This window comes from Carassius carassius, chromosome 39 (genome assembly GCF_963082965.1).
Source record: "Carassius carassius chromosome 39, fCarCar2.1, whole genome shotgun sequence".
In the NCBI taxonomy this organism is placed as follows: Eukaryota; Metazoa; Chordata; class Actinopteri; order Cypriniformes; family Cyprinidae; genus Carassius; species Carassius carassius.
This window is the reverse complement of record NC_081793.1, coordinates 19,106,298-19,131,062: the sequence shown is the minus strand read 5'-3', so window position 1 is coordinate 19,131,062 and position 24,765 is coordinate 19,106,298. Positions and strand designations below refer to the sequence as shown.

Genomic DNA, 24,765 nt, shown 5'->3' with positions numbered 1-24,765 from the left:
CTTCCGCAGGGTGAAAATAAAAGTTCTCAAACAAACGTTTTATTTTTAATTAATTTATTATTTAAATTAATAATAAATATTATTATTACTAATATAATTATTAATATAAGTATTATAATTAATAATTACTACTAATAATTGATGAATGAAGTTAAGAACATTGAAGGTATTACATGAATGCACATTGTTTGCGTCTTCTCTAGGACTGTGTGTGCCATGCATTATTAGCCTGTGATGTGCATTTTTCATTATCAAACTGCACATCAGTTTAACACAGGTGAATGGAGTTAAGTGTATTAATATAATTTTGCACAAGGAAATTTAAACATTATTTCTTGTCAACTTTTCAGAAACACCCCTCAATAACACAGATCACTGTATCCATTGCCATTCAGTCAGTGTATGAAAATATATTGTTTAAAAATTTGGGGTCAGTAAAATTTAGTTTGCAAGAAATTAATACAGCTATCCAGCAAGGACACATTTTGATCAAATTGATTGACAGTAAATATGTTTATAATGTTTTCAGTTCCAAAAAAACTCATTAGTTCATTTGTTCAACTTTCTATTCATCAAAGAATCCTGAAATAAAATCTGTAAAAAACCTATTAAGCCACACAACCATTTTTATCACTGATAATAATAATAAGAAATATTGGTCACCAAATCAGAATATTAGAATAATTTATATAAAAATTATCATGTGATGCTGAAGACTGAAGTAAACTAAATTTTTGGCATCATATGAATAAATTACATAAAAAAATAAAATAGAAAACGTTTGAATTGTAGTGTGTTTCATAATATTACAGTAGTTTAGATCTTATATCTGCTTAGAAATACGTTTTGGAAACCACACATAGCTAATATTTTGTACACAATTCTCTTTTTGTTCTCCCCCCATTAAACACACAGACCTCCTTTAAGTATTGATCTTTTCAGCTCGGAACAAGTGACACAAAATGTATGAGGCTATGAATTTCTCAGGCCAAATACTGTGTGCAAATATTAAAAGTATTAACTTCTAATTTCTGTTAACGGGAAAATTAACTTTATGACCTCTTTCACTTGCATGGTAAAGGTACAGTTTGATATATATTCTTGTCATATATTGAAATACCTGAAATATAGAGGAAACTTCACAATCTGGTACAGCAATGCACACCTGATTAAATAAAATATATCTTTAGTATACAGCTGAGAACTGAAGCCATGTACGGTCAATTGTTGTTCAAAGAAAGTATTGCAGATGGTGAAAGAGAAACTGAGAGGGAGACGGAAAAGGATGAAGTTCAACAACTAGAAGTGAAGACAACAGAGACAGAGAGTCTCGAACAAGGTACTAATATATTACAGTTTATCAAAAGGTATAACTCAATTCTTTATGTAAATATGACACCTCCAAAAAAAAAAAAACTAGCATCAGCTATAAAGATCTATATTTGTTAGTTAAAATCAATGTATAGGATCATCCATTTCAACTCCTGTTTGACAAATTATTATAAAAGAAATATGTAAAAAAAAATTTATCTAACAGGGAGAGAATTTAATATTATATATAATAATTAAAATATAGAAATTTGAGGGCTGTTGTCCACAAAACACAAATCAATCAAGGAAAAAAAATACAATGTTTGCCTTTTTTTTCAGAATTTATTTTAGTAATTTAGAAAACCTGTAAAGATAAGTTTACCAGATTTTTAAAACCGTGATTACATATTGTTTATGCCAGACTGCATGCTCTGATATGTAATACTCACTACATACAACAAATAAAATAAATGTATATGTATGTATATATTATATTTTTTTCCCCACAAGGGTCTTCTCTAAATTCTGAGCTTATTACCATAGTTTAAAAGGAGATAAAGTGATGCGTTTGACCTGTCAGCTACAGCAACAGCTCCAGGACAGTGCTGATCAGCTTTATGATGCCATTACTAAACTGAAGACAAGCATTCAAGTGAAGAAGTAAGAAAATATATCCCATGTCTGAAAACCATTAATTTCAAAAGCAAAAACACACAAAATACAGTAATTATATATATATATTATTCATATATGTGTAACTATTTAGAATTAGTACAGTACCTTCATGATGAATGGATAATGTCTAGACAACTGTGATAAAGGCAAAGAGTGGTAAAACATATTTAAAAGATAAAAATGAATAAAACCAGTACACACAACTCTCAGTAGGGTTACACATCTGTAATGCTATGTTTCAAGTATGTTATCTTTTGAATTGAAAAGCTTAAAGTCCACTCCACATTATTAAATCTCCCTTGTCCATTTATGGTTTAGTCTTCAATATCCCGGAATTGTTTTCAAAGCATACGAATGATAATAAATGCAAATACAATCTGCTTTGTGTCAAAACCAATCAAAGGCTAGAGAGCTTGAACAGGAGATGAGCTCCGTTAGGTAATTGTAAATCCAAGAAATTTATTTTATTTATTTATTTTCTTATCTCTTCATATCAAGCTGGTCCATATAATACGCAATATCAGATGATACCACCGATATGTTTGTGATAAAACTTACATTTAAAGAACGTAAAATCCAGTGGTTAAAATGAGGTCACATGGCATGGTGCTAAAATTAAAAAGCACTATAAATGGACAGACGAAGAATAGCTTCAGAAACAAAAACATGCCCTTTAGTTTTCAAGGTCTTCAAGGCCCAGTAAAATGATTTTAGCTGTGTTCTGGAATAGAGCAGCTCGGTTCTGTTGCTCCCCTTTCTTGACCCAGTGTCCATATATGCGGAAAGCACAGCCGTCGATCAGCTTGCGCACACCGCGGATGGAATAAGGGTCTCTTGCTAGGAACTCCTTTGTTAATGGTCTGGCTCGGTAGTAGCGGCTCTGCATTCGTATACAGGCTAACACAGTCAAGATCAGGGCCTGAAAGTGCAAAGAACAGTTTTTAATTACAGCTGGAATTACCATTTTATGACTGTTGTCTAGAAAAAAACAAAACTAAGTCAAGACAATTATTATTATTTTTTTTAAAGTAATTTTCACAAATATATTTTTCAACATTGGTAACAATAAAAAATGTTTCTTGAGCACTGAATACTTTTGAATGGTTGTGTATAAATGAAACACACACACCTTAAATGTCTTCCTGGGGCTAAAGAGCCGCACTTCCTCCTTTTGGTACTGACGGAAGAAAGGATGAGCTAGAGTTTCTTCGGCCGTGAGGCGAAGAGTGGGTTCCACCACTAAAAGCCTTGAGATCTAAGGGAGTTTAATGCACATATGGGTACATTTCTTAATATTAGCAATTAGCATGTGTATGTTGTAGGTTGAGAGAATGCTAAGAGAATCTCACCAAGTCTTTGACAGTGTCAGACCGGTCATCCCACTCTGGAGAGCTAAACTGGTATCGGCCTTCCATGATCATTCTCAGCATCAGCAGCTGTTTGCGATGCCAGAATGGTGGAGACCCAGCAAGAAGCGTGAACATGATCACACCACAAGCCCACCTGTGGGAAAACACGGAGCAAAACGAAGAACCCATGTGACACAAAGAAAGGTTTAATAAGGTTTAATAGCAGAACTGAGCTTATTTACTCACAGGTCAACCTCTTTCCCATAACCCTCATGTGTCTCATCCATGGAGCACTTCAGAATCTCTGGTGCCAGATATCCTGGTGTTCCACACAACTCTAACAAGGGAAATTGAAAAAGACCAGTGTACAAACAATGTATGTTTTTGATGAAAAAACAAATCTGAAAATCTGTTTTGATTTGCCGCTGTGGGAAAACAGGGTTATTTTATTTTATTTTATTTTTCACCTCTTAGTTTTTCATCAGGCCCCAGTTGGACTGAAAAGCCAAAGTCAGAAAGTTTAATGTGTCCCTGGTCATCTAGCAGAATATTTTCAGGCTTGAGGTCACGATGTATTATATTTAGTGAGTGTAGATACTGGACAGCCTCCAGAAGAGCACGCATCATACTCCTAAAAGCGAGAAGAGATTTGCAGGAAATATTTGCAGCAATTTATGGTATGAGGAGAACAGTTTGAACTACCATAGAAACATAGGAATAGAAGCAAGGTCTGAGAATAAATTAAAAACTTACCTGGTTTCCTTTTCACTGAGAGTCACTTTTTCAGTCAAGTAATCAAATAGCTCTCCTCTCCTCATGCTGTATAAAAAGTTGTGTGCAAGATTACAACATATACAGTACTGTTTAAAAGTTGGGGTTTGCTAAGGTACAAATTAAGGCTGCAGTAATTTGGTTAAAAATACAGTAAAAACATTAAGTTAAATATTATTGTAATTTAAAATAACTGTTTTCTAGTTTAATATATTTTTTAAAATGTAATTTATTCCTGTGATGGCAAAGCTGAATTTTCAGCAGCCATTACTCCAGTCTTCAGTGTCACATGATCCTTCAGAAATCTTTCTAATATTCTGATTTGCTGCTCAAGTAAATATTTCTTATTATAAATGTTGAAATGTTTGAAGAAAACATGATCCATTTTTTTCAGTATTATTTAATTATTAAACAATGAAGAAAAACATTAATTTGAAATACAAATCTTTTGTTAGTTTAAAAAAATTATATTTTGTATTGCATCCTTTCCTTAAAAAACCCCCAAACTTTTCAAAGGTAGCGTATAACAATATATCATTTTATATATATATATATATATATATATATATAGAAAGAAAATACATACTTACAGGTCAAATACCAAAAATATGAATGTTGTTGACTCATAAGAATCAATCAGTGTAACTGAAAAATGAGCACAAATAAGGTCAGTTACTACTCAAAGGATTCAACTGATGTTCAAACATTTGCAGTAAAATTCAGACTCACTGATGGATTGGTGGCCATTCACCAGATTGAGCACATGGATCTCCTTCAGTGTAGAGCTTTTCACCTCCTCTAACTGCTGTTCTGTCATTTTCTCTGCAGTGATCTCAATGATCTTCACCGCAAACTCCTGCCCTGTGTGTTTGTGTACACATCTGCGCACCACACTGCTCACACCTCTGCATAGGGGACAGTTTAGTTACAGACATCTCAATAAATCACATCAAAACACTTGTTGAATCCAAAAAAATACTCACCTTCCAATCACCTCTTTGGCATCATACTTCTGATAAAACTCTTTTGCCCCGACCCAGTCGGGCAGCTCATCTCCAACAATGATATCGCGAGTCATTCTGATAACCTAAACCAGACACATTTATTTACTTTCAATGAGTGAAGAGAAGGTATGCTATGTTTGCTTCTTCTGTATTAAAAATCTTGATTGCCCAAACAAACACACACACACACACACACACACGTATATGTATGTGTGTGTGTGTGTATATATATATATATATATGTGTGTGTGTGTGTGTGTGTGTTAATATTACAAAAATAAACTGATTAAAAAAAATATTACTTAAGCCTTATTTTTATCTCCAGTCTATATTTTGTGGAGCAAAATAGACATGCAGTAAACTGCACGTACACAAAAAGTACGCGTGTACGAGCATGTGTGGTTGGGGGTTGTGTATGTTTGTGGTGACATTAAGGTTCAGATACGTATACAATCAGAAATATTTTCAGGGATAGTAATTTATTATAGCATGTTATTTTAGTAATAAATATCGTTAATTAATTGTTAGAACGGACACATGCTTTCCTAGTTGCCATTTGTTTTCATTTCAGCCCCAAAAATTTAAATATTTTGAATAAATATATCCTCTTGTCTGAAGCAAAAAGAAACTGAAAATAATTCATGTATAAAAAGATTAAGCAAACTTGCAGCTTGCAGGCTTATCAGCGTAATCATGCATGAAATAACAGCAAAAATTGTAGCGATAACTGAAAACAGTCTAACTGTTGTGGAAAATAAGTGAGCGATCAATGACCTCATCTGCGCTCTTGTCCCAACCCAGAAAAGCCGAAAGTGTACTTACAAGCACTTCCACAAAATCAAGCGAAGTGCACAGCAGTCTGACGGTTCAGTGTTTTCAACTGACCGGCTGAAAACATGCATTTAAAGCTACCGACAATACTGCCATAGCACTGTTGTAAACTTTTATAGAGCTCCCGGGAAATGTCAACAACACCCCCGTCGAGTCCATAGACAGTAAAAGAAAGCTCTTCTCTCGCTGCCTTGTAAGTGGTGCTGCTATACTGTCGTCATTCATCACTGCCGCCTACAGGGTGGAGCATTGTCCTGGCTTTACCAAAATAAATGTAAAAAGATGTGGCAACAGTTATAAAACAAAACGGGATTACATATGACAAAAATGAATAGTAATATTTAAAACATTTAATCAGACACCAATTATAAATGTAGACTAATAAAAACTGTTTTATTGTACATAAAGTGGGTTGCCTCATGGGGCCCAACATGCTGAGATCCCATGCTAAATTCTTGGAAGTTCATATTTATGAGTTGCTAAGTCGATGTCAGGTGCTTTCAAATCGCTTTGATCAAAGCAAGATGGTGATGCAACCTTTCCTACATAAAGCTCAACAAGATTTTGTTCAACTCTATACTTAGAAAATGCTGAATAAAGATGCATATTGGGTGTGTTTGCTTTGTTTTTATTCAGTTAATGAAAGTGCTGTAAATTGAATCATAATGATTTATTACTATGATATCTTGTACTGGTTAGATTAGAAAGGTTCATTAAGAAAATGTTTTGATACACAATCTCTATGGGAACCCACAGATTGAAAATGCAAACAAACTGTTGCTAAACTACTAATATAAAATCAGTTGGAGGAAACATACCAATGAAAAATAATGGTAAGGTATGCCAATCAAAGTGCACAGCCAATCTTCTGAAGGGATGGACAGATTGGGTCCTTGATTTATGTGCTTTTCATTCTCTCATTGAATGTTCTGTCACTATGCTGACTTGACCGTCATTTCCATGGGCACCACACTCACTTCTATGGTCTTGATACAGCCTACATAACATCATCTCTTTATAGTTTGCCAATAAAAATGCAGAGTAACAGAAAAAACCAGTAGACCCCTGATCTGGTCGTATTTATTTATTTGCTTATGACATATCATCTTAACTCTACAAAGACTACATATAAGCTAAATATATACCACGTAAAGGTGTATTTAGAAATACATACAGACATTATGGATATCACATGATATTGACAACAAGTACTGCATCATTCACACAGAAGCAAAGCAGCATCAGCATCAAATCTTTTAGTATGGCTTTTATGCAGCATGTGTAAAGGGTTGCATGACAGAGTAGGGCTGTTTTAAGCCTGAAGCCCACATTTTCACACATTCCCTTCTGAAATGCATGAAAGGAAGCTAGAATATCTGCAAACCGTGCACAGATGCTGCATCTCAGCCAGATGTCTCACACATCTGCTTTGTTGAAGCAACATGGGAGAGAAAGGAATGAGAGGAGAGGAGGATTTCAATGAATAAAGTAGAAGATATTAGGCTGTACGGCTAGTATTGTTCAAACCCAGTCATAATTCCATTCTCCAAAAGATCTAATAAAGCAAATACACTTTTTATGGTTAGAGCAGCTATGGAGATTATTACTCCGGAAGTCACCATTTGTCTCCTCTCTTTTACGGAAGTGGGCGTGAATAACTGCCACATCCAGCAGCATCACATCATCGCAGTATACGTCTGTAATTAATCACTGCAACCTATTTATTTCGGATTTAAATACATGCAGATCAGCTTTTTTTCATCTTTATCTCAGCGAGATACAAGTAAGTGCGTTTGTTTCGCCGTACCGCCGTTGTACGGGCTCATGCTCATAGTGTGTGTTGTGGTAAAATCGCGGCGATCAAACGTTCTGCGGCAAAGATGCAAGATGTTTTGACCACAGCAGACTTCGAATAGCATGCTTGCGCACTCTAAAACAACACGGAGGAACATAATACAGTAACATACCGGCCTAACCATCCCATCGAGCACAGCAGTTAAGCATGCAATGTATTTATTCACAATGGGTTTTGTCGCGCGCGCTGGCCTGCAGTTGCAAAGGCATAAGTGTTTGTCATATTATGCATGCAGATGTGTACAGCTGCATCCCTTAGGTAAACCAACACACGTTCAGATGAATTTAAATTTTTACATGTAATATTTGTGATCTATAGGCTGTATCTCGTAGACAGTATTTTTGTATTTGTTTTATCCGTATTAATAAGGATCTCTCTGTATATTTCCAGCTGTTGGGAAATATGAGCCAAACGTCAGAGCCTTCAGCTGATGTTGCTGTGACTGAAGGTTTGGATTTTTTATTACTTTACACTGGAAACCATCAAATTTCGCCAAAATACCATAGTTACAGATATTATTTGTTAAAAGAATAATATATTTATGTGACCTTTAATCCGAGTATATAAAACGCGTTTCTAATCATTTTGCTTAAAGGGTATTACATATTCGTTATCAGTGCTGGGTAGTTTATTTACAAATTGTAATTAGTAACATTTAACAAATAACCTGGACGTTGTAAGGTTAGTTAGTAACGTATTCTGTTAGATTACAGATTTAAGGTAATGTAGTCTTATCTTGTTTATCACATAGATTTGAATAGGATTATTTTTTGCCATGTTGAAAAAAAACCATATTCCAATTCTTTAATATTAACAACATATAGTGTATTAAAAATCATTTTTCCCTAAACTGGGATTTGTGATTTGGTATGCTTTTACAATAAAAACGGCACTTAAACATTAAAAATAGTAATATTTTTATATTTGGTTGCCCGCATGTCGGTGTGACCATTAACCAACATCAGAGAATTGTAAACATGAAAATGTGTTGTTAAATGATTTAAATATTAATTTATAGTCCCTGGGGAACTATTTAAATATTTTAAGACAAGGTGATGTGTGAATAATATATATATGTATGTATATATATATATATATATATATATATATATATATATTTAAAAAGTAATTGGTAATCTGATTATAAGTATTTTAAATCTTAATGTGAACTAATTGCAAGTACTTCAGATTATCCAGATTACATTTAATCAGTTACTACCCAGCAATACCCATTACTTATTCACCCTCATGCTGTTTGAAACCTGTATGGCTTACGTTCTGTTGTGGAACACAAAATGAGTTGATAAGGAGAATGATTTTCAAATGAATGTAAATGATGCGGTAAATCTGTCAGCCTCTAACATACTGCACAACATCAAATTTTTCTATATAAATGGCTGAAGTTTTGTTTTTGAGTGAACTGTCCCTTAAAATTTTTCATGGCAGTAGTTGCCGGTATCAAGTTATCAAGTCCACTATTTTGTTGTGGAAACATCTGTAGTATTTTGACACAAACTGTGGTAAATGATTGTATGTTTATGTATTTTTCACCCACCATTCATATATCCAGCTCCAGTTTCTCAGTCTGAAACCAAGCAATCACCAGCAGCGAAGAAACAAAACAAAAAGAAAGCGGAAGAAGTGGTGGAGGAAGAAGAAGAGGAGTATGTTGTGGAGAAGGTTCTGGATCGGCGTGTGGTGAAGGGAAAAGTGGAGTATCTCCTCAAGTGGAAAGGCTTTTCTGAGTAGGTGGAATTCCTGTGAATTTGATTTTGTGTTGAAAATCCTGGTGTTTATCTAATTATTTTTTTCCTCAGCGAGGACAACACCTGGGAACCAGAGGAAAACCTAGACTGTCCTGACCTCATAGCAGAATTCCTCCAGTCACAGAAAACGGCTGAATCTGGAGGCAAGAGGCGGGCAGAGTCAGACGGAGATGGAAAGGAGACTAAAAAGCGCAAGGATGAGGTAAGAGCCATGAAGATCTGAGGATCTGAGATGTCTACATCATTTCATGTCTATAAGCTGGTCAGGAAGTGTCTTTAAAACAGTAGAAAACCAAAAAACAAAAACAAAAACAAAAAACAACAACAAATTGAATGGCCTAAACAGTTTCTTACATGCCATCTCTCTTAATTTAGCCTGAGAAACTCAGAGGTTTTGCACGTGGTTTGGATCCTGAGAGGATTATTGGTGCTACAGACTCAAGTGGAGAACTCATGTTCCTCATGAAATGGTTTGTATGGAAATTGTTACCCGTAAGAAACAAAACAAGTATAGGATTAGGGCGACAGTTCCTGAGCAGCATTAGGAGAGACTGGGGGCAATTGTAACACTCAAAATTTCTTCAAAGTGCATCTATTTAACATTGGCTCTGCATGAGGAAAAGAAGCGTGATTGTATCACTTAGTTTTTTTCTTTTGCTATTTAGTGTTTTGATACCTTCAAATTGAAACTATATCGGTCAACTGGTTAAAAGTTAATGACAATTAAAAATGTAAAGGTAAAAGGTAAAGGTAGCTACTATGCAACATCACTTATCACTTCTCAGGTCGGGAATACACTAAAGTGAATATTGCAAATGTTTAAGAAATGTTACTTTACCATCGTTCAAAAGTTGGTTCAGTAACATTTATTTATTTTTGTTGAAAGAAATTAATAGTTTTATTCAGCAAGGATGAATTAAATGACTAAAAAGACATTTATAATGTTACAAAAGATTATGGTTTTAAATAAATGCAGTTTTTCAGCGTCCTAAAATGTTTTTCATGATTTCCACAAAACTGTTAAGCAGCACAACCTCTTTTAACACTGATAATAATAAGAAATGTTTCTTGAGCACCAAATCAGCACATTAAATCATGTGACACTGAAAACTGGAGTAATGACTGTTGAAAATTCAGCTTTGGATCACAGAAATAAATTACATGCTAAAAAGAATAAATTATATAATAAAAACATTAAAGAAATTAAAATAGAAAACATAAAATAGAAAATATTTATATATTTATAAAACAGAAAATGTAATATTTCACAATATTATTCTTTTTTTGTGTATATTTTTGATCAAGTAAATGCTGCATTAGTGTGTATAAGAGACTACTTTTAGAAACATAAAAAATTCTTACTGACCCCAACCTTTTGAACAGTAGTGTGTCTTGTTTTAGATGAAGTTTTGGCAGATGCTTTTAGCTAGCAAACAGTGTATTTAAGGTATACATGGTTTATGTGATATACTGTACAAGTTTATGCATTCCATAGGAATGGAACTCATGACCTTGCCATTACTACTTGCTATATTTTTGCTTGATTTCTGTAAAATGGTTTATTTTTATTATTACAATTGCCCCCACTCACTGTTAAAGGGGTATTTCATCATTTACTCACCTTCATGTTTCGTGGAACACCAAAAAAGGGTTTTGTGAGACATTGAGACCATTTTTGGAATATATATTTTTTGTGTTCCTGCAGAAAAAAGAAAATCATACAGGTTTGGAATGACGTGAGGCTGAGTAAATTATGACCACATTTTCATTTTTAATGTGAACTATACATTTTAAGTGTGGCCATTCACTTACATTCATACATACGTGAACGCGAGAGAGTGGAAATGCAACCTTCATCTTCATTCTGGATGCTAAAGTTCAAGTTTGGTGAACTCTGACCTGCACATTCATACAGCAAAAAAGACATTTGACCAAACATCACAGATTGATTTCTTGGCTCAATACTAAGAACACAAACTTGCTTTTGAATTATGTTTTCTTTATTATAAACAGATGTAATCATATCCTGTTGCCAAACTTCATTGCCAGGTCAAAATCAATTTCACATGCTTGAAATGTAATCGTGCCCTTGCAATCACCTCCATTACGGGGACAATTGTAATGTTATTGACATCAGGTATGGAATTGTAATATTATTATGTTTACATTATAATAATATTAGACTTTTTGGCACATATGCCAAAAGATGGCTGGTACAGTATATATTGTCTTTTCTGTGAGTTGAAGGAAATGTAAATGTTACAATTGCCCTCAGTTTTCTCTACTCAAGAAATCCATCTCGGATGAGAAATAGCTGATCAATATGTTAATGTTGTCTTTTGTATTTTTGTATTACAGGAAAAACTCTGATGAAGCAGATTTAGTACCAGCCAAGGAGGCGAATGTTAAGTGTCCACAAGTGGTCATCTCCTTTTACGAGGAACGCCTCACCTGGCATTCATACCCCACTGAAGAGGAAGAGAAGAAGGATGACAAAAACTAGACAAAAAAAAAACAAGATGTAAGGGACAGTCAATATCAGTCATGGCCATTGATATGCTTGTTTTGTTCTCCGTTTTTATTTTTTTAAAGATGGCAAAGGAAAGTTGTCAAACAAATTTGTAAAAAATTGCAAAAGTATAAACTGTAATCTGCATAGGTTTCAGCGTATTTTAAGTTGGGCACCGTTTCCATAGATTAAGCAAATAGAACACTGCTGTCTCAGTGTGCTTAACAGGTGACTTTGCACATTTAATGTACTTTCCATGCTTTCTATTGATGGGAACGTTCAGATCATGTTTTGAAGGAGAATTACAGTCTGATATTCATAGATGTGTAGATTCCAGTGTTTAGTCTATCATACTGGGTCGGTTTCATTTAATGCTGTAGCGGTCTCAAAAAACGTCTTGATGTATTCCACAAATCTTCATTTTATGTATATATAACTAATGTTAAAGTATTACTGCCTTAACAGATTATTGAGAAAAAGATTTTTTTATACATCTGTCAATGCAGGTGGTCATTGAACCTATGACTGTATCTAGGCCCATGGTAAAAGAGGTGTAAGATATAGGCCTTGTTCAACGTTCGGAACTGGCTTTGATACGATTGGTTTTATAAAGACATGCCAGCAGCTGTTAATCTTCAGTGTTTGTTTGCCCATGAAGTGTCTGGTCTCACCATAGGTGCTATTTGTGAGTCAGCCCCATTGGATATTAACAGTCTTTCTTGACATTTGTGTTTGTAAATATGTTTGCCATTTCCCAGCACATCAGTATCACTGTGTACAGTCAGCTGAAGTTTGGTTTTTACTTTGATATTCTTGTCTTATTACTGTCACACAACAAAGTAGAAGAACTGTAACATTTGTTCTCCTGGAGACATTTCAAGTACTTTATGTTCTAAGCTTTAACGATTGTGTGCTAGTTTTGTTTAACCATATTATTATTGCATATTATCAGAGCATTTGCCAATGAAATACCATTTTCAAAAATAAAAACCTTTGTTGTATTTCTGTCAAAACTGGTCAAACTTATTATAACGTATTATGAGGTCAATGGGCAATACTTTTAATCTTGGTAAATTATATTATCTAAATATACTGGGATTCCCTTCACAATGCCTGAACTAAGACATTTACACTACTATTTGAATTGGGTTAACAAGATTGTATGTATGCATTTAAGAAGTTAATACTTTTATTGAGCAAGGATGAATTAAACGGATCAAAAGTGACAGTAAAGACGTTTAGAATGTTACAAAGTATTTGTAGTAAAAAAAAATGCTGTTGACTTTTGTATTCATTGTACAAAATATTACGCAGCACAACCACTTTCAACATTGGTAAGAAATGTTTTTTGAGCACTTCTAAAGGATCACGTGTTAGAAAAAAAAAAAAAAAAATCAGTGAACTTATGAAGGATCATGTGACTGAAATAAATTATATTTAAAAATATATTACAATAAAAAGTTAATTTAAATTCAAATTACTGTTGATTGAATAAATATTATGTTAGTATAACAAACATCTTTAAAAAACATAAAATTATTACTAATCCCAAAGTTTGTATTTTAAACATTAAACAAATAAAAATATTTTTTTATTTTATTTATACTATGCTCATTTATATTAACCTAGATTAATGCTGTAAAATTGCAATGTTAATTTAAAACAAATCACAAATTAAAGTGTTGCCCCACAAAGAATACCATTTTACCAAGAATTGAGAAGTGAGCAGCACACTGAAGCTGATATAAGCCAAAAATTGTGTTTTTGCTAGCCACAAAGACAAAATAATTCATATTTATATAGATATTATGAGTTTTTCCAGTATTACCAAATACATTTTATTTTGCCATTTGTTTATAATCACAAATCTCTTTTTTTTTTAAATATATATATATATATATATAAAGGAAAATCAAGGAAATGAAACAAATGTTTATTATAATTAATAAAAGAACAATTCCAGATTGCTAGCAAATCTCTCAACATAATTCATATAGGAATACTCTGAACAGGCAAATTCAAAGAAGGTGCAAAAAGGCCTGGCTGAACCAAGCAATTAGGACAAGAGACATACAGAACACAAATAATTTACAAACCGAACAAGATGAACAAAAACAGCAGTGCTTAATGGCAAGTAGTTATGACATTGTAACAGGGATTCAAGGTTCATCTAAGTGAATGAATTGCTCGTCCTTTTTCATTATCTCTACGCCAACTACGCAAAGTATTTGTAACCAGTAACATAAAGATTGTCTCTTTTCCATTTCTGAGACAAAAAAAACTATCATGTCTTGCATATTTAATCATGTCACACCAAAACAGACACTGACTGTGTCTCATGGTGCTATATGAACAGTGTAGATGAAAACAACAGAGAATGACAGAAGTGGATGAAGATGAACATGTAAATGTAACATGTAAATTAGACATTCACACCAGTTTTACTTTTTTTTTCTCTTCTTTCTACCCATTCATTGATATGTCAGCGTATAAGGTCAGCTGTATCCTCAGGCTGCAGTAAAGCACAATCCAGTTGGTTATTGGCACAAGCTTAAACGCTTTAATTTGCCAGGAGACCATTCATGGCTTCACTCAATTAGCAATGAAGGTACTTTTAATAACAGTAGTGTATTGGGTAAAAGAAAAAAAGTCAGGTTCACGTCACATCAAAGCTAAGACACGGGCCCAGCTAATGAGAAGTTGTAGTTTAAATGCAATAATGACCTATGCCTTCTACTATTTGTATATTTTGGTGAGAATTTTATTCCTTTTTCAAATGACAGTACAACTGTAACAAAAGCATCTCTTAAAGTTCCTCCACTGCAACAGACAAAAGCCACTAAGTTGCACTAGCAACAGAGCATTTTGAACTGTAACAAAGGCTAAACATTATGAACTTTAAAAGCAAATGACTCTGTTCGTTTCAATTAATCCTGTATTCCAAGACACACTGGACTCAATCACATGATTCAGGAACAAATTTCACTGATGCCACTCAGGTGTCTATGTCTGATGACTTATTAAAGTTTATGCACATGGAAGAGAGTTAGATTAAAAGCTGTCAGGAAGGCCTGAGAGACCCTTTCTGCAGCAGTAAAGGAAAAAAGCTTATAGGCAAACTACAGTGTTGACTGACAGTGTTGCAAAGGGCACAGAAGCTGATTTATTAGTAATAATGCAGCGTGTTTCCATCCTCCATCTGTACCTCCAATGCTTCTCATCAAGCCAAAGCTAAATTCAAACTCACTCTTTAGTGGTATTTGTTTTGCTGTCCCTAGTTCTTGGCAAATGGCATTGACTCTCCAGGGAATTTTCAGGTGAGTTTGCAGTCCAATAAGACTAAAACTTTTGTTTTGTTTTTTAGTGAAACGCGAATTTGGGTCCACGGAGTGACATGGATGATTCGTTATTGGAACAAGACGAGCACAACACAACCTTTGGTTAGTATTGGCATGCCTGTAGTTTCTTTTGGCTTCACTTCTAGCATTCAGTAATCTCTTTTTTTTTTTACCAGCTCTCAGCTGGATCTTCCTCACCCACCATTGAAATCCCAGGATACGCACAAACACACAGCATGGGCTAATGCTGTATATGTAAAAATGTTTGCATCCTCATGGTCAATGTCATCTTAGTATGGTGTATTATTGTTCTTTTAATTAAGAACATTTGGTTGGTGTCCCTCATGACCTCACGTTCTTGACAGTTCTTTCAGTTGGCTTCAGAAAGTATCCTGTTCGCTCTGATCTTTTTGTACATCAATGAGAAATCAGTACTACATACAGCACGTCTGCTTTAATGCCACTTTCAGGAGAAAACTTCTGAACCAAAAAGGAACAAAGAAAACCCAATTCAGGAGGAGTAATCAATGATGCAATTTTCTTCTCCTCGCTAGAATCGTTTCAAAGAAAAAGGCGTCCTTTGCCTTTCGAAATACTTTGTATGGTAGTGCCTTTGCAAAAAAATAAAAGGGCAACAGAGTTCCTCACTTCTTTTTGTCCTTCTGCTTCTTGTCAGGCTTGTTGCGTTGTTCTGTGGTCATGTTACGAGGCATGAGGAGAACGCCATCGGTGCCGTACTGCAGAAAGTACTCGCTGGCTGAGTAGGGTCTGCCTTCCTCATCCCGCAGCTGTGCGAACAATTCCTGGGAAAGGCTCTGAACTTTCTGCTTCGTCTGTCTGATGCACTTACAGTATTCCATCTTCTCCTTCAGCAGCTGAGCCTTTTCACGTTGCAGGTCTTGCACGCCCTCCTCGAGCTTGAGGATGGTGTCTAATTTGCGTTTACGGCAGTTTTGTGCCGCCATTTTGTTCTTTCCACGGCGGCGGATGTCACGAATGAGTGAGAGCTGGTCCTCATTGAGATGGTGCTTGGCCAGAAGCTCATTGAACTCCTCGACAGGTAGGTTAATGATCTTGTCATTGGAGAATGGGATGTCCATGGCCCTCGCCCTACGTTCATCACGGCTAGACTGCCTGTCAATGAAGTCTTGTGGTGACTGGAGCTTTGTCTGCTGCAATTGCTTGTCTCTGCCTTTCTTGCTAGAAGATGTGGACATTTGAGAGCGCTCAGAGTAGGAGGATGCCAGTGGTAGATTGTAGGTGTGGTTGTGATTGACACTTTCCAAGTGTGGTATGCCATGGAACTGAGAGGGGTCTTGGTAGCTCATGCGGCACAGCTTGCTATACTCCGGTTGGTAGCCCCCAACGGCTCCTTCCTCTGCTTCTGCTGTGGCCGCCTCTGAATCGGTGCTGTAGCCAACAGCTCCTTCCTCTGAGAATGTAGCCGAGGTGGATGAAGAGGATGCAGCTGATGAGCAGGATGTCTCCGAGTTGCTAGGAGAGGCTGGGCTATGGCTGGAGTCCAGTGAAAGACCTGAGTCTGAATCAAGCTCATCCTCGAGCTGAGAAGCCTGGTCTTGGCTGAAACCCTCTTCCATTGCAAGGTCTAGCAGGCTAATTTCATCCAGCATAGACTCTTCCAGCAGGCTGGAAAATGGATCTGGCAGCACCGGAGTGGTGGTTAGATTAGTTGTACTGTTTAGAGGTGGTGGGAGAAAGAGACCGGTCAAGTTAGTAGCTCCAAAGGTTGAATTGATGTTGGAGGAGTTGCTAGAAGAAAGCCTGACTAAGGTAGGCCGCTGTACCATGGTAGAATCCAACTCGGGGTTGAACAATGGGGGAAAGTCCTGGCTGCAGCTGGGAAGCGAAGCCTGGTGCAGACTGACATCCTGGTTAATGAGAGTGGACGGTGGAAGTCCAAAACTTGTGGCTGAGTCGGTGGTGCTGGCATTGTTGTTATTGGGGTCATTATTCATGGTGACATTTACTGCAGTATTGTTCACCTCCATGTCCTATAAAAAGAGGTACTAAATGTTAGACTAAGTTTAATGGTGTGATCCTCATGACTATTATCCAATATATTCAATCACTCAAACAATGACTTTGATATATATTAATTTATAAACAGGACTCAAATTGAGGGGGGATGGGGGGCTCCACCTTGTTGGAAAAAAGATAGAAAAAAGCATCTCCTCTGTAAAACCACCATCGCCCTTTACCATCCCTTTTTAGATTAACAATGCTGTGTATTATATAGGCCAAACGTATTCACAAATTGTTAAATGTTAAGGTGATAAAACATATGTGCCCTGGACTACAAAACCAGTCTTAAGTTGTCGGGGTATAATTTCAGCAATAGCCAAAAAAACATTGTATGGATCAAAATTATCTATTTTTCTTTTATGCCAAAAATCATTAAAATATTAAGTAAAGATCATGTTGCATGAAGATATTTTTTTAATTTCATACCGTAATTATATAAAACTTAATTTTTGATTAGTAATATGCATTGCTAAGAATTCATTTGGATAACTTTAAAGGCGATTTTATCAGTATTTAGATTTGTTTGCACCCTCAGAGCTCAGTATTAATGAGCTGCGTGCAAGCTCCCGCATGGTTTCATAATTTTTTGCACAACTTCTGACGTTCTTAAAAAAAAAGACAACATAATAAAGTATGATATTTCCTTGATTAGAGTTTAAAGACATTCCCCAGACATAACCTTACAGTGCTGCCATACTATGTGTGACTGTGAGGATGAAGGACAAAACTGAGAGAGAGAGACGAGGCATGCGTTCCATTCAGAAATAATCACCCTGTTCTAATTCACATTAATATGTCAGTGATTTGCAAAAAATTACCTACTGATGGTTTTAGTGTCATATTTATTTATCCATGAGAAGCCTAAACAAGCACAAATACACACTCAGCAAAATATTAACTATATTGTACTATAAAATATATAGATTTCCCAAAACAAATTTATATAACTTTTGTCAATATTGCACACCATGATGTTGAAATGCGCTGTTTTATTTGAACAGTATGCTAATATTTGTTAAACATTTAATTATTTACTGTATTGTTCATTGCAGAAACTACCTTTAAAGAGTAACTAAACCCTAAACCAACTTTTTTTAGTTAATGATCTATAAGAATGGGGCTTTATTAGTGCTGTTCATTGATTCGAGTAACTTTTTTGCCATTTGAGTATAAAGTGTTTTAATTCTACAATCTATGGTGTAAAAACGTCTGAGTGCTGCCCTCTTCAGGTTGAACGGTGGCTACTGCAGTTGATTTTTCCTATTGGATGTTGTGGAGGCAAGTGACGTAAGCGGTGGCAGGTGACGTAAGCAGTTTTCAGCTCACCACGCCCCTTGGTACGAGCTACCACGCCCTTGGCAGTATAAAACCATCAAAATCACTGTAGTGAGTCAGGAGCTGGAATTGCGAGTATTGGTAACGACCAGGATAGACTATTATAGTATCTCTTTAGCATAGGAATTATATAGTTTAAATCTATATATTTAAATCTTCAAGTTAGCATAGATTTACCTGTATTTAGTACAGTGGTCAGGATGGTACGGAAGTGTATTGCTAGTTGCGACAGCACTGCTGGACTGCATAGTTTACCAGCAGACTTTAAAATAAGGTGCCAGTGGTTGCACGCACTTGGCCTGGAAGACCGCAACTTCCCGCCAAGAGCTGGAGTGTGCAAACTGCATTTTACACGGGATTGCTTCTCCAATGCAATGGAGGTGGAAATGGGCTTCTCCACACAGCTCGCGCTGAAAAGCGACGCGGTGCGGGAGTTAAGACCGCAGTTTGAGCCAGCGGCTCGAATTGATATGAACAGACACCTCGACACCTTCAGGTGAAAGTGGGGGAGAAAAGTCCTCTACTTCAAATGATCGCTCTGTTGCAAAGCTACTTGCGTCACTAGTCACTCTCCATTTTAGCGTCTCTGACAGCAGCTGTCAATCAATCTGTCACTGCGGGTCTCAGGATCACGCCGCACTCGCTCAGCCCCGCCCTCGGTTCATCCCCTCTATCTCCGCTGTGCTCTGCCCACTTTTCAGCATTTTTCAAATATTGCCAGTGGGTGGAGTCAGGCTCTGAGCAGGGGTTTAGTTACACTTTAATGCATACGTTCAATGCATACCTCCAATGCATATAAGTGTGTATATGGTGAAACCCTGCACCTAAATAAATGGTGGAAAGACATTAGATGACTCCGACTCCCTGATCAGAGTACTGAAGTGGTTAACACCATCAAAGAACCGGCATTAGTGGGGCAGTCCCCAACAAATATATTGACGTGTCAGAAAAATCAAGGGAAATTTGATTTCTCAGTTTATGACCCCTTTAAAACCAGATGAAATGGCACTGACAAAAAGTATATACACTGTGCGCAATGATACAGTTCAATCTACAAATCGCCATCGAGCATGGATTTACTGCAGTAATACTTACTTATTAATAAGTATTGGCAGAAATGTGGAATATTCATATTAAATATTATTATATTATTAATATAGATAAATATTAAAGGAGTAATGGCAGATAATTACAATATATACTTTTTTTTTTTTATTAAGCTATAGCGTTTGTGCATTCATACCAAATTTATTTAGACTACTGTTTTCCATTCAGATACCTAGTAACCAGGTAAAAAAAAAAGATACACAGTATATATAATAATATTAAAGGTAAAGGTTGTAGGACCTGCCACGAGAGGGCACATTACCAAAACAATAAAAATCGCGTGGTTTGATGACGCTAAGAAGGAGCATGGAATGATGCGATGTATTGTCTTCTACCCAACCACTGACGGCCATCAATCAGACGGAAAGATAAATCATGGATTAAACGCGAGTTCAACGATTTGCGCGAGTAGATTACATACAAAGTCAATGCAAAGACGCGATCCTTGTGCGGGTCTAGAGACATGATGTCCCGCATTTGGCGGGACATAATAATCTTGTCGATCGTTATAATAGCATACGTTTTCTGTCATCAAAACAACTCACCTGTCGAGTAAAACACAAGCGAGATCGGCATCTCTTTTTAGTTGAAGTTTGTTGCGAAGCTACTTCCGCATTTGTCCATGACACTGTTGTCATGTGGTTTCTACGTCAGTAAAGGCGGTAACAAAGGGTAACTAACGTCATTGACAGGCAACTGCACTGCCCCGTGTCACTGTCTAGAATGGGAATTTTCTCATGATTTACGAGTAGTTGAAAACATTAGAGATATTGTTAGTAATCAGCTGGATAAAATATATAACACTAGCCTAGTGGTTTATATTTTACTGCAAAAATCTTACAAATTGTACCTTTAACATTGCAGCCTGCACTACAATCTGTGCTGAAGATAAGTGTCATCAAAGTCAGGCAACACAAACCTTTTTATGATTTGAAACAATCATCACTCATTAGAACAGGCAGAAACTAAGAAAAAAAAAATTCTATTAAGATATTTATTTTGTTAAAGAACAAAAGTGTAAAGAATTAAAAAAACTTGAAGAGTTTGTCATACGCTGACCATAAAGAGTTTAAAAACATAATTAATGGTTTGGTTTCTACAACTTTCACGTAAAAATCTTCATTTTAAATTATTTATCTGGATAGATATAGATATCAACTGATATGAAAAATGTTATAGTGATAATTTTTTAAGCCATATTGCTCAGCCCTAATTCAAGGTTTAAGGAAAATGATAATATCCTTTTAAAATGATATTTAATTTGATACTATTATAACCACTGTCACTGAGCAGAGTATTAGGTGTATGTATTCCCTTCACTGACTTTGAATGCAATAAATTCACAAACCTGCAGTTCCATTATGGACATTATGTCCTGCCACTGCTGCTCCAGGTCTAGTGGTGCATCAGACTGTGACAGAGGGGCTTGTAGGGGGATCCCTTGTGATGTTGATGGCGTCTCCTCAGTTGGAGCTCTAAGCTGTGAGGTGGATCCAGTGGTCTGGAACTAAAGAAAGAAAAAGACTATATGAAATGACAATCAAATACCGTATTTTCCGTACTATAAGGCGCACCTTCAATGAATGGTCTATTTTAGAACTGTTTTCATATATAGGGCGCACCAGATTATAAGGCGCATAGAATAGAAGATACTGCAGTCAAACATCAAACATTTGGTTTGCGTTATGCATCCACTAGATGGGAGCTGTGCTAAAGGGAATGTCAACATTTTGACAGAGCGCTTTGATCCATATATAAAGCGCTCCGGATTATAAGGCGCACTGACGGTTTTTGAGAAAATTAAAGGCTTTTAAGTGCGCCTTATAGTGTGGAAAATATGGTAAAAAAAATGCCAAGTTTTAATTGGTAATGTAGCATGAATTTCCATGTCGCTACCTCTGGCTCTTCTCCAAATGGAAAGGTGGCCTCCAGAAGCCTCAGACATTCCTGCAGGGATAATGAAGTCTGAGCACCAAGACTGGTAAGCTAGGAATAACAACAAGAAATGTCCATGTAATTCCAAGGTGGACTTAAAATCACATATCATCTACAGCTTACCACCTTTTTTGAATAATCTAAAATCATTATTAACCGAAACCTTGCTGTGCTCCTCACACCTCCCTATAATCCTAGCACATTACAGCACATACCTCCGTAGGTATTCTCTCTCCTGTCTCTCCATCAACATGAGTTAGGCTCTGCACTGCTTGGAGATTAAGTCCATTTCTCCAGCTTTCCTCTCTTCCACCTGCCTCTTCGTTTTCTTTATTAGGTTTATCAGCCTCATTCTCCTTCTGGCGACTGCTATAGTTAAATACTTCTCGACCAGCACCAAGGTCAATATCCTGCCTCCAAAGGATGTCTATGAGGTCAATGTCCTAGAAATATATCCGTTAAAGGGGAGTGTCATAAAAGGTCTAAGATTACAGAACATCATTAGATAATTCTAATTAATGAGGGACATGATAAGGATTGGTCAGCTATTATTTTGCTAATTGTTCCAAGCATGTATTCACAAATAAATCACAAAGGAACCACTTCGCTATCAAAATATTAAATGCTACATATTCTATTAGTGACCTTTGCTGAAGATATTACAATCTCTGTTTGATTCAGTGTTCTATTTCTACCACATGTCAAGCTGTGACATTGCTTGAAAATGTAATATTAACATTACTATTTACATAAAAATATTAACATTAGCACAGCTACCTAGTTTTTTAAGAGATACACAGCTCTATCGATGAGACCACACCCTGTCCAGCCTCTATTGTAAGGCTCATAATGTAGAGTAAGAAAACTACTAGCTCACATACAACACTCTTAATAGCCACTATGCAATATGCTTAATCTAATGGCTAGATATAATAGCATAACACGGTTCTCTCTTTGAGGAAATCAAATATGAACCAATGTCAATCTAATTACAGTAGGCTAAGCTAAAAACACACAGCTACTGTACCTCTTTGGAAAGGTCGTCGCTGCTCTCTCTTTCCCCTTGCTCCTGACTGTCCTCAGGGGCCACGGCTCCCAGGCTGTCCTCTCCGCTGAGGCTATAATTGGTCTCAGAAGCACTGCCAGCCCCTCTCATGGCCGAGGCTTCGGAGTTGTTCACGTCCTCCAGGCTGCCCCCATTGTCCAGGGCAATGCTGGGGCCGGACTGACTGGTTGCCGAAACCACACTCTCAGGGTCACGATGCACCAGCCAGGCACTCAGCTCGGTGCTGGGCACACGCAGATGATCCAGGGAGCGCACCTGGTTCAGAAGCCGACGAGTGGCGAAAAAATGGTCCAGGTCCACACTTTTAGGATGGATGCCATAGCCGTCCAGGGTGTTACGGAGATTGTGGAACTGCGTCTGGGTGTAGGCCGAACTGGGGCCCAGGATGATCTCATGGAGTGGGGGGAGCTGATTGTTCAAATAAGTGTCCAAGTCCAGCCGTACCCCAATTAGACTCAGGAGGATAGTGAACTGAATAAGACCCTCTGTGAAGTACTTTTTCAAGTAAAGCATTTCTTTGCAAAGGAACAAAAAAGAGAAACCTCAAAAAGGAACTAAAAAGCAAAAACGAAAAATTACACACAAACAAATGTCAAACCCACTTAAGGTTATGGTCAGCCTCGTGTACGATAAAAAAATCAAAAGCAGACACAGGAAAAAAGGATGCTCGCTTTGTTTCACAGTCATGTGCTTCTAATAAACTAGGGGTGAAGATAAATCCTCTTTTGTTGTCTTTGAAGAAAGTTTTTTTTTTACACCCAAATTATATCCAGGTTATATATTTGTAAGCATGCACTTTCAAAGTTCACCAAGCCTGCATAGAGAGAGAAGAAAAAAAATTATAATATACAAAATTACAATATAATTATTAGCAATAAAATTATAAATTTTCCACTCGCAAGTAAATTGCAAAACTTCAATTAAAGCTTAATCAGTTAAAGAACATCAATGATGTTTGCATCATAACCTAGTATAATACATAAATTGACTTTCAAAATAATAACGTTAATACGTCCAGACTTATAAAAGAACATCAAAGTGTTTGCAACACACCATAATCATAACAATATAGTGACAGTTTTGTTGTGTGTGTAATGACCTCCCACCACATACACCCACCTCACAATCACACCCACCTCAATCCATCCATCCCTGTAACCCTCTAATAACCAAAAGTACGCAAAGAAATCGCTCATATTCGCCACCAATAAATTGCAGATCGGTGACTGAGCTTCGGCCTAATGTCATTCACTGCCTACATTCATCTCCTCCTACTCAAACCCCATCTAAAAACAATTTATTTGTCCAAGCACTGTGAAGTACTGACCTCGTACACTTCCGCTATCATAGCCGAGCAGTCCGTTAGCAACAAGTGGCGCAACAGCCTCTGATTGGCTAAGATATTAGTCACTCATTTTTCTCTGCGCTACAGCCAATAAGGAGGCGGGCCCTGACAAGGCTCTACCGGGGACACTGAATTACTAATAACAACTTTATTAAATACCCAGTTCTTGTCAATTGGTTAAACCCAACCGTTCAAAACGGTTCCTTCAGTTCAAGCAAAGCTGTCTTTTGCATTTGTAACAGCTGCACTGAGACACACTGCCACATTCGCAATTTCGAAAGCTAACTTAGCCCGCTAGCATAGCATCTAAATAGTCCGTTTTCATACTTACTCAGGAAGAGTTTACTGAAAAATGACTCCGAATGCCTCTAAATGCATACACAGCTACTGTCATCAGTCACTTCTAACTAACTACACACTTATTCCCTTAGATCTCTATATGTTATCACTCCCCTCTCGCTTTGAATGGCCCACCATGACTTGCAGAATTACCTCTTGCCGACAACTTGGCCGAAACTGAGGCGC

At 36.5% G+C, this 24,765-nt stretch overlaps 3 protein-coding genes across 8 annotated transcripts; 1 reads left to right on the top strand and 2 right to left on the bottom strand.

The window, feature by feature from the left end:
- Window positions 1–1,652: 1,652 nt before the first annotated feature.
- LOC132121559 (phosphorylase b kinase gamma catalytic chain, liver/testis isoform-like) lies at window positions 1,653–6,087 on the bottom strand. The gene is made up of 10 exons (XM_059531077.1): window positions 5,933–6,087; window positions 5,090–5,193; window positions 4,836–5,011; window positions 4,697–4,751; window positions 4,089–4,154; window positions 3,803–3,966; window positions 3,582–3,672; window positions 3,336–3,489; window positions 3,116–3,241; window positions 1,653–2,905 (listed from the first exon to the last, which is right to left on the bottom strand). Exons 2-10 carry the CDS (start codon window positions 5,182–5,184, stop codon window positions 2,660–2,662), a joined length of 1,173 nt encoding a protein of 390 aa, XP_059387060.1. The 5' UTR covers window positions 5,185–5,193; window positions 5,933–6,087; the 3' UTR covers window positions 1,653–2,659.
- A 1,455-nt stretch (window positions 6,088–7,542) lies between these two features.
- Window positions 7,543–12,080, top strand: LOC132121558 (chromobox protein homolog 1-like). 2 transcript variants are annotated; one of them, XM_059531075.1, is made up of 6 exons: window positions 7,543–7,724; window positions 8,187–8,244; window positions 9,367–9,541; window positions 9,614–9,764; window positions 9,938–10,032; window positions 11,921–12,080. In XM_059531075.1, the coding sequence occupies exons 2-6, from the start codon at window positions 8,199–8,201 to the stop codon at window positions 12,063–12,065; spliced, it is 612 nt and encodes a 203-aa protein (XP_059387058.1). In that variant the 5' UTR covers window positions 7,543–7,724; window positions 8,187–8,198; the 3' UTR covers window positions 12,066–12,080. The 2 variants fall into 2 exon arrangements, with proteins under 2 accessions (XP_059387058.1, XP_059387059.1); XM_059531076.1 differs by lacking the exon at window positions 7,543–7,724 and adding an exon at window positions 7,739–8,054.
- A 3,768-nt stretch (window positions 12,081–15,848) lies between these two features.
- Window positions 15,849–24,765, bottom strand: LOC132121556 (endoplasmic reticulum membrane sensor NFE2L1-like). 5 transcript variants are annotated; one of them, XM_059531070.1, is made up of 6 exons: window positions 24,572–24,765; window positions 22,857–23,709; window positions 22,045–22,272; window positions 21,791–21,880; window positions 21,243–21,401; window positions 15,849–17,421 (listed from the first exon to the last, which is right to left on the bottom strand). In XM_059531070.1, exons 2-6 carry the CDS (start codon window positions 23,406–23,408, stop codon window positions 16,054–16,056), a joined length of 2,397 nt encoding a protein of 798 aa, XP_059387053.1. In that variant the 5' UTR covers window positions 23,409–23,709; window positions 24,572–24,765; the 3' UTR covers window positions 15,849–16,053. The 5 variants fall into 5 exon arrangements, with proteins under 5 accessions (XP_059387053.1, XP_059387056.1, XP_059387054.1 ...); XM_059531073.1 differs by lacking the exon at window positions 24,572–24,765 and adding an exon at window positions 24,223–24,539; XM_059531071.1 differs by lacking the exon at window positions 24,572–24,765 and adding an exon at window positions 24,015–24,204.

Bases quoted from the DNA above. Each gene is read 5' to 3' on its own strand.
- LOC132121559 (XM_059531077.1), bottom strand. From the start codon at position 5,184: ATGACTCGCGATATCATTGTTGGAGATGAGCTGCCCGACTGGGTCGGG. The intron at 3,673-3,802 runs GTGAAAAATAAA...TTCCCTTGTTAG, and splicing joins GCCTGATGAAAAACTAAGAG to AGTTGTGTGGAACACCAGGA. The intron at 3,490-3,581 runs GTGAGTAAATAA...GTTTTCCCACAG, and splicing joins TATGGGAAAGAGGTTGACCT to GTGGGCTTGTGGTGTGATCA.
- LOC132121558 (XM_059531075.1), top strand. From the start codon at position 8,199: ATGAGCCAAACGTCAGAGCCTTCAGCTGATGTTGCTGTGACTGAAG. The intron at 9,765-9,937 runs GTAAGAGCCATG...CTCTTAATTTAG, and splicing joins CTAAAAAGCGCAAGGATGAG to CCTGAGAAACTCAGAGGTTT. The intron at 10,033-11,920 runs GTTTGTATGGAA...TTTGTATTACAG, and splicing joins CTCATGTTCCTCATGAAATG to GAAAAACTCTGATGAAGCAG.
- LOC132121556 (XM_059531070.1), bottom strand. From the start codon at position 23,408: ATGCTTTACTTGAAAAAGTACTTCACAGAGGGTCTTATTCAGTTCACT. The intron at 21,402-21,790 runs GTAGCGACATGG...TTCTTTCTTTAG, and splicing joins CATTTGGAGAAGAGCCAGAG to TTCCAGACCACTGGATCCAC. The intron at 17,422-21,242 runs GTTTGTGAATTT...CTCTTTTTATAG, and splicing joins TGTCCATAATGGAACTGCAG to GACATGGAGGTGAACAATAC.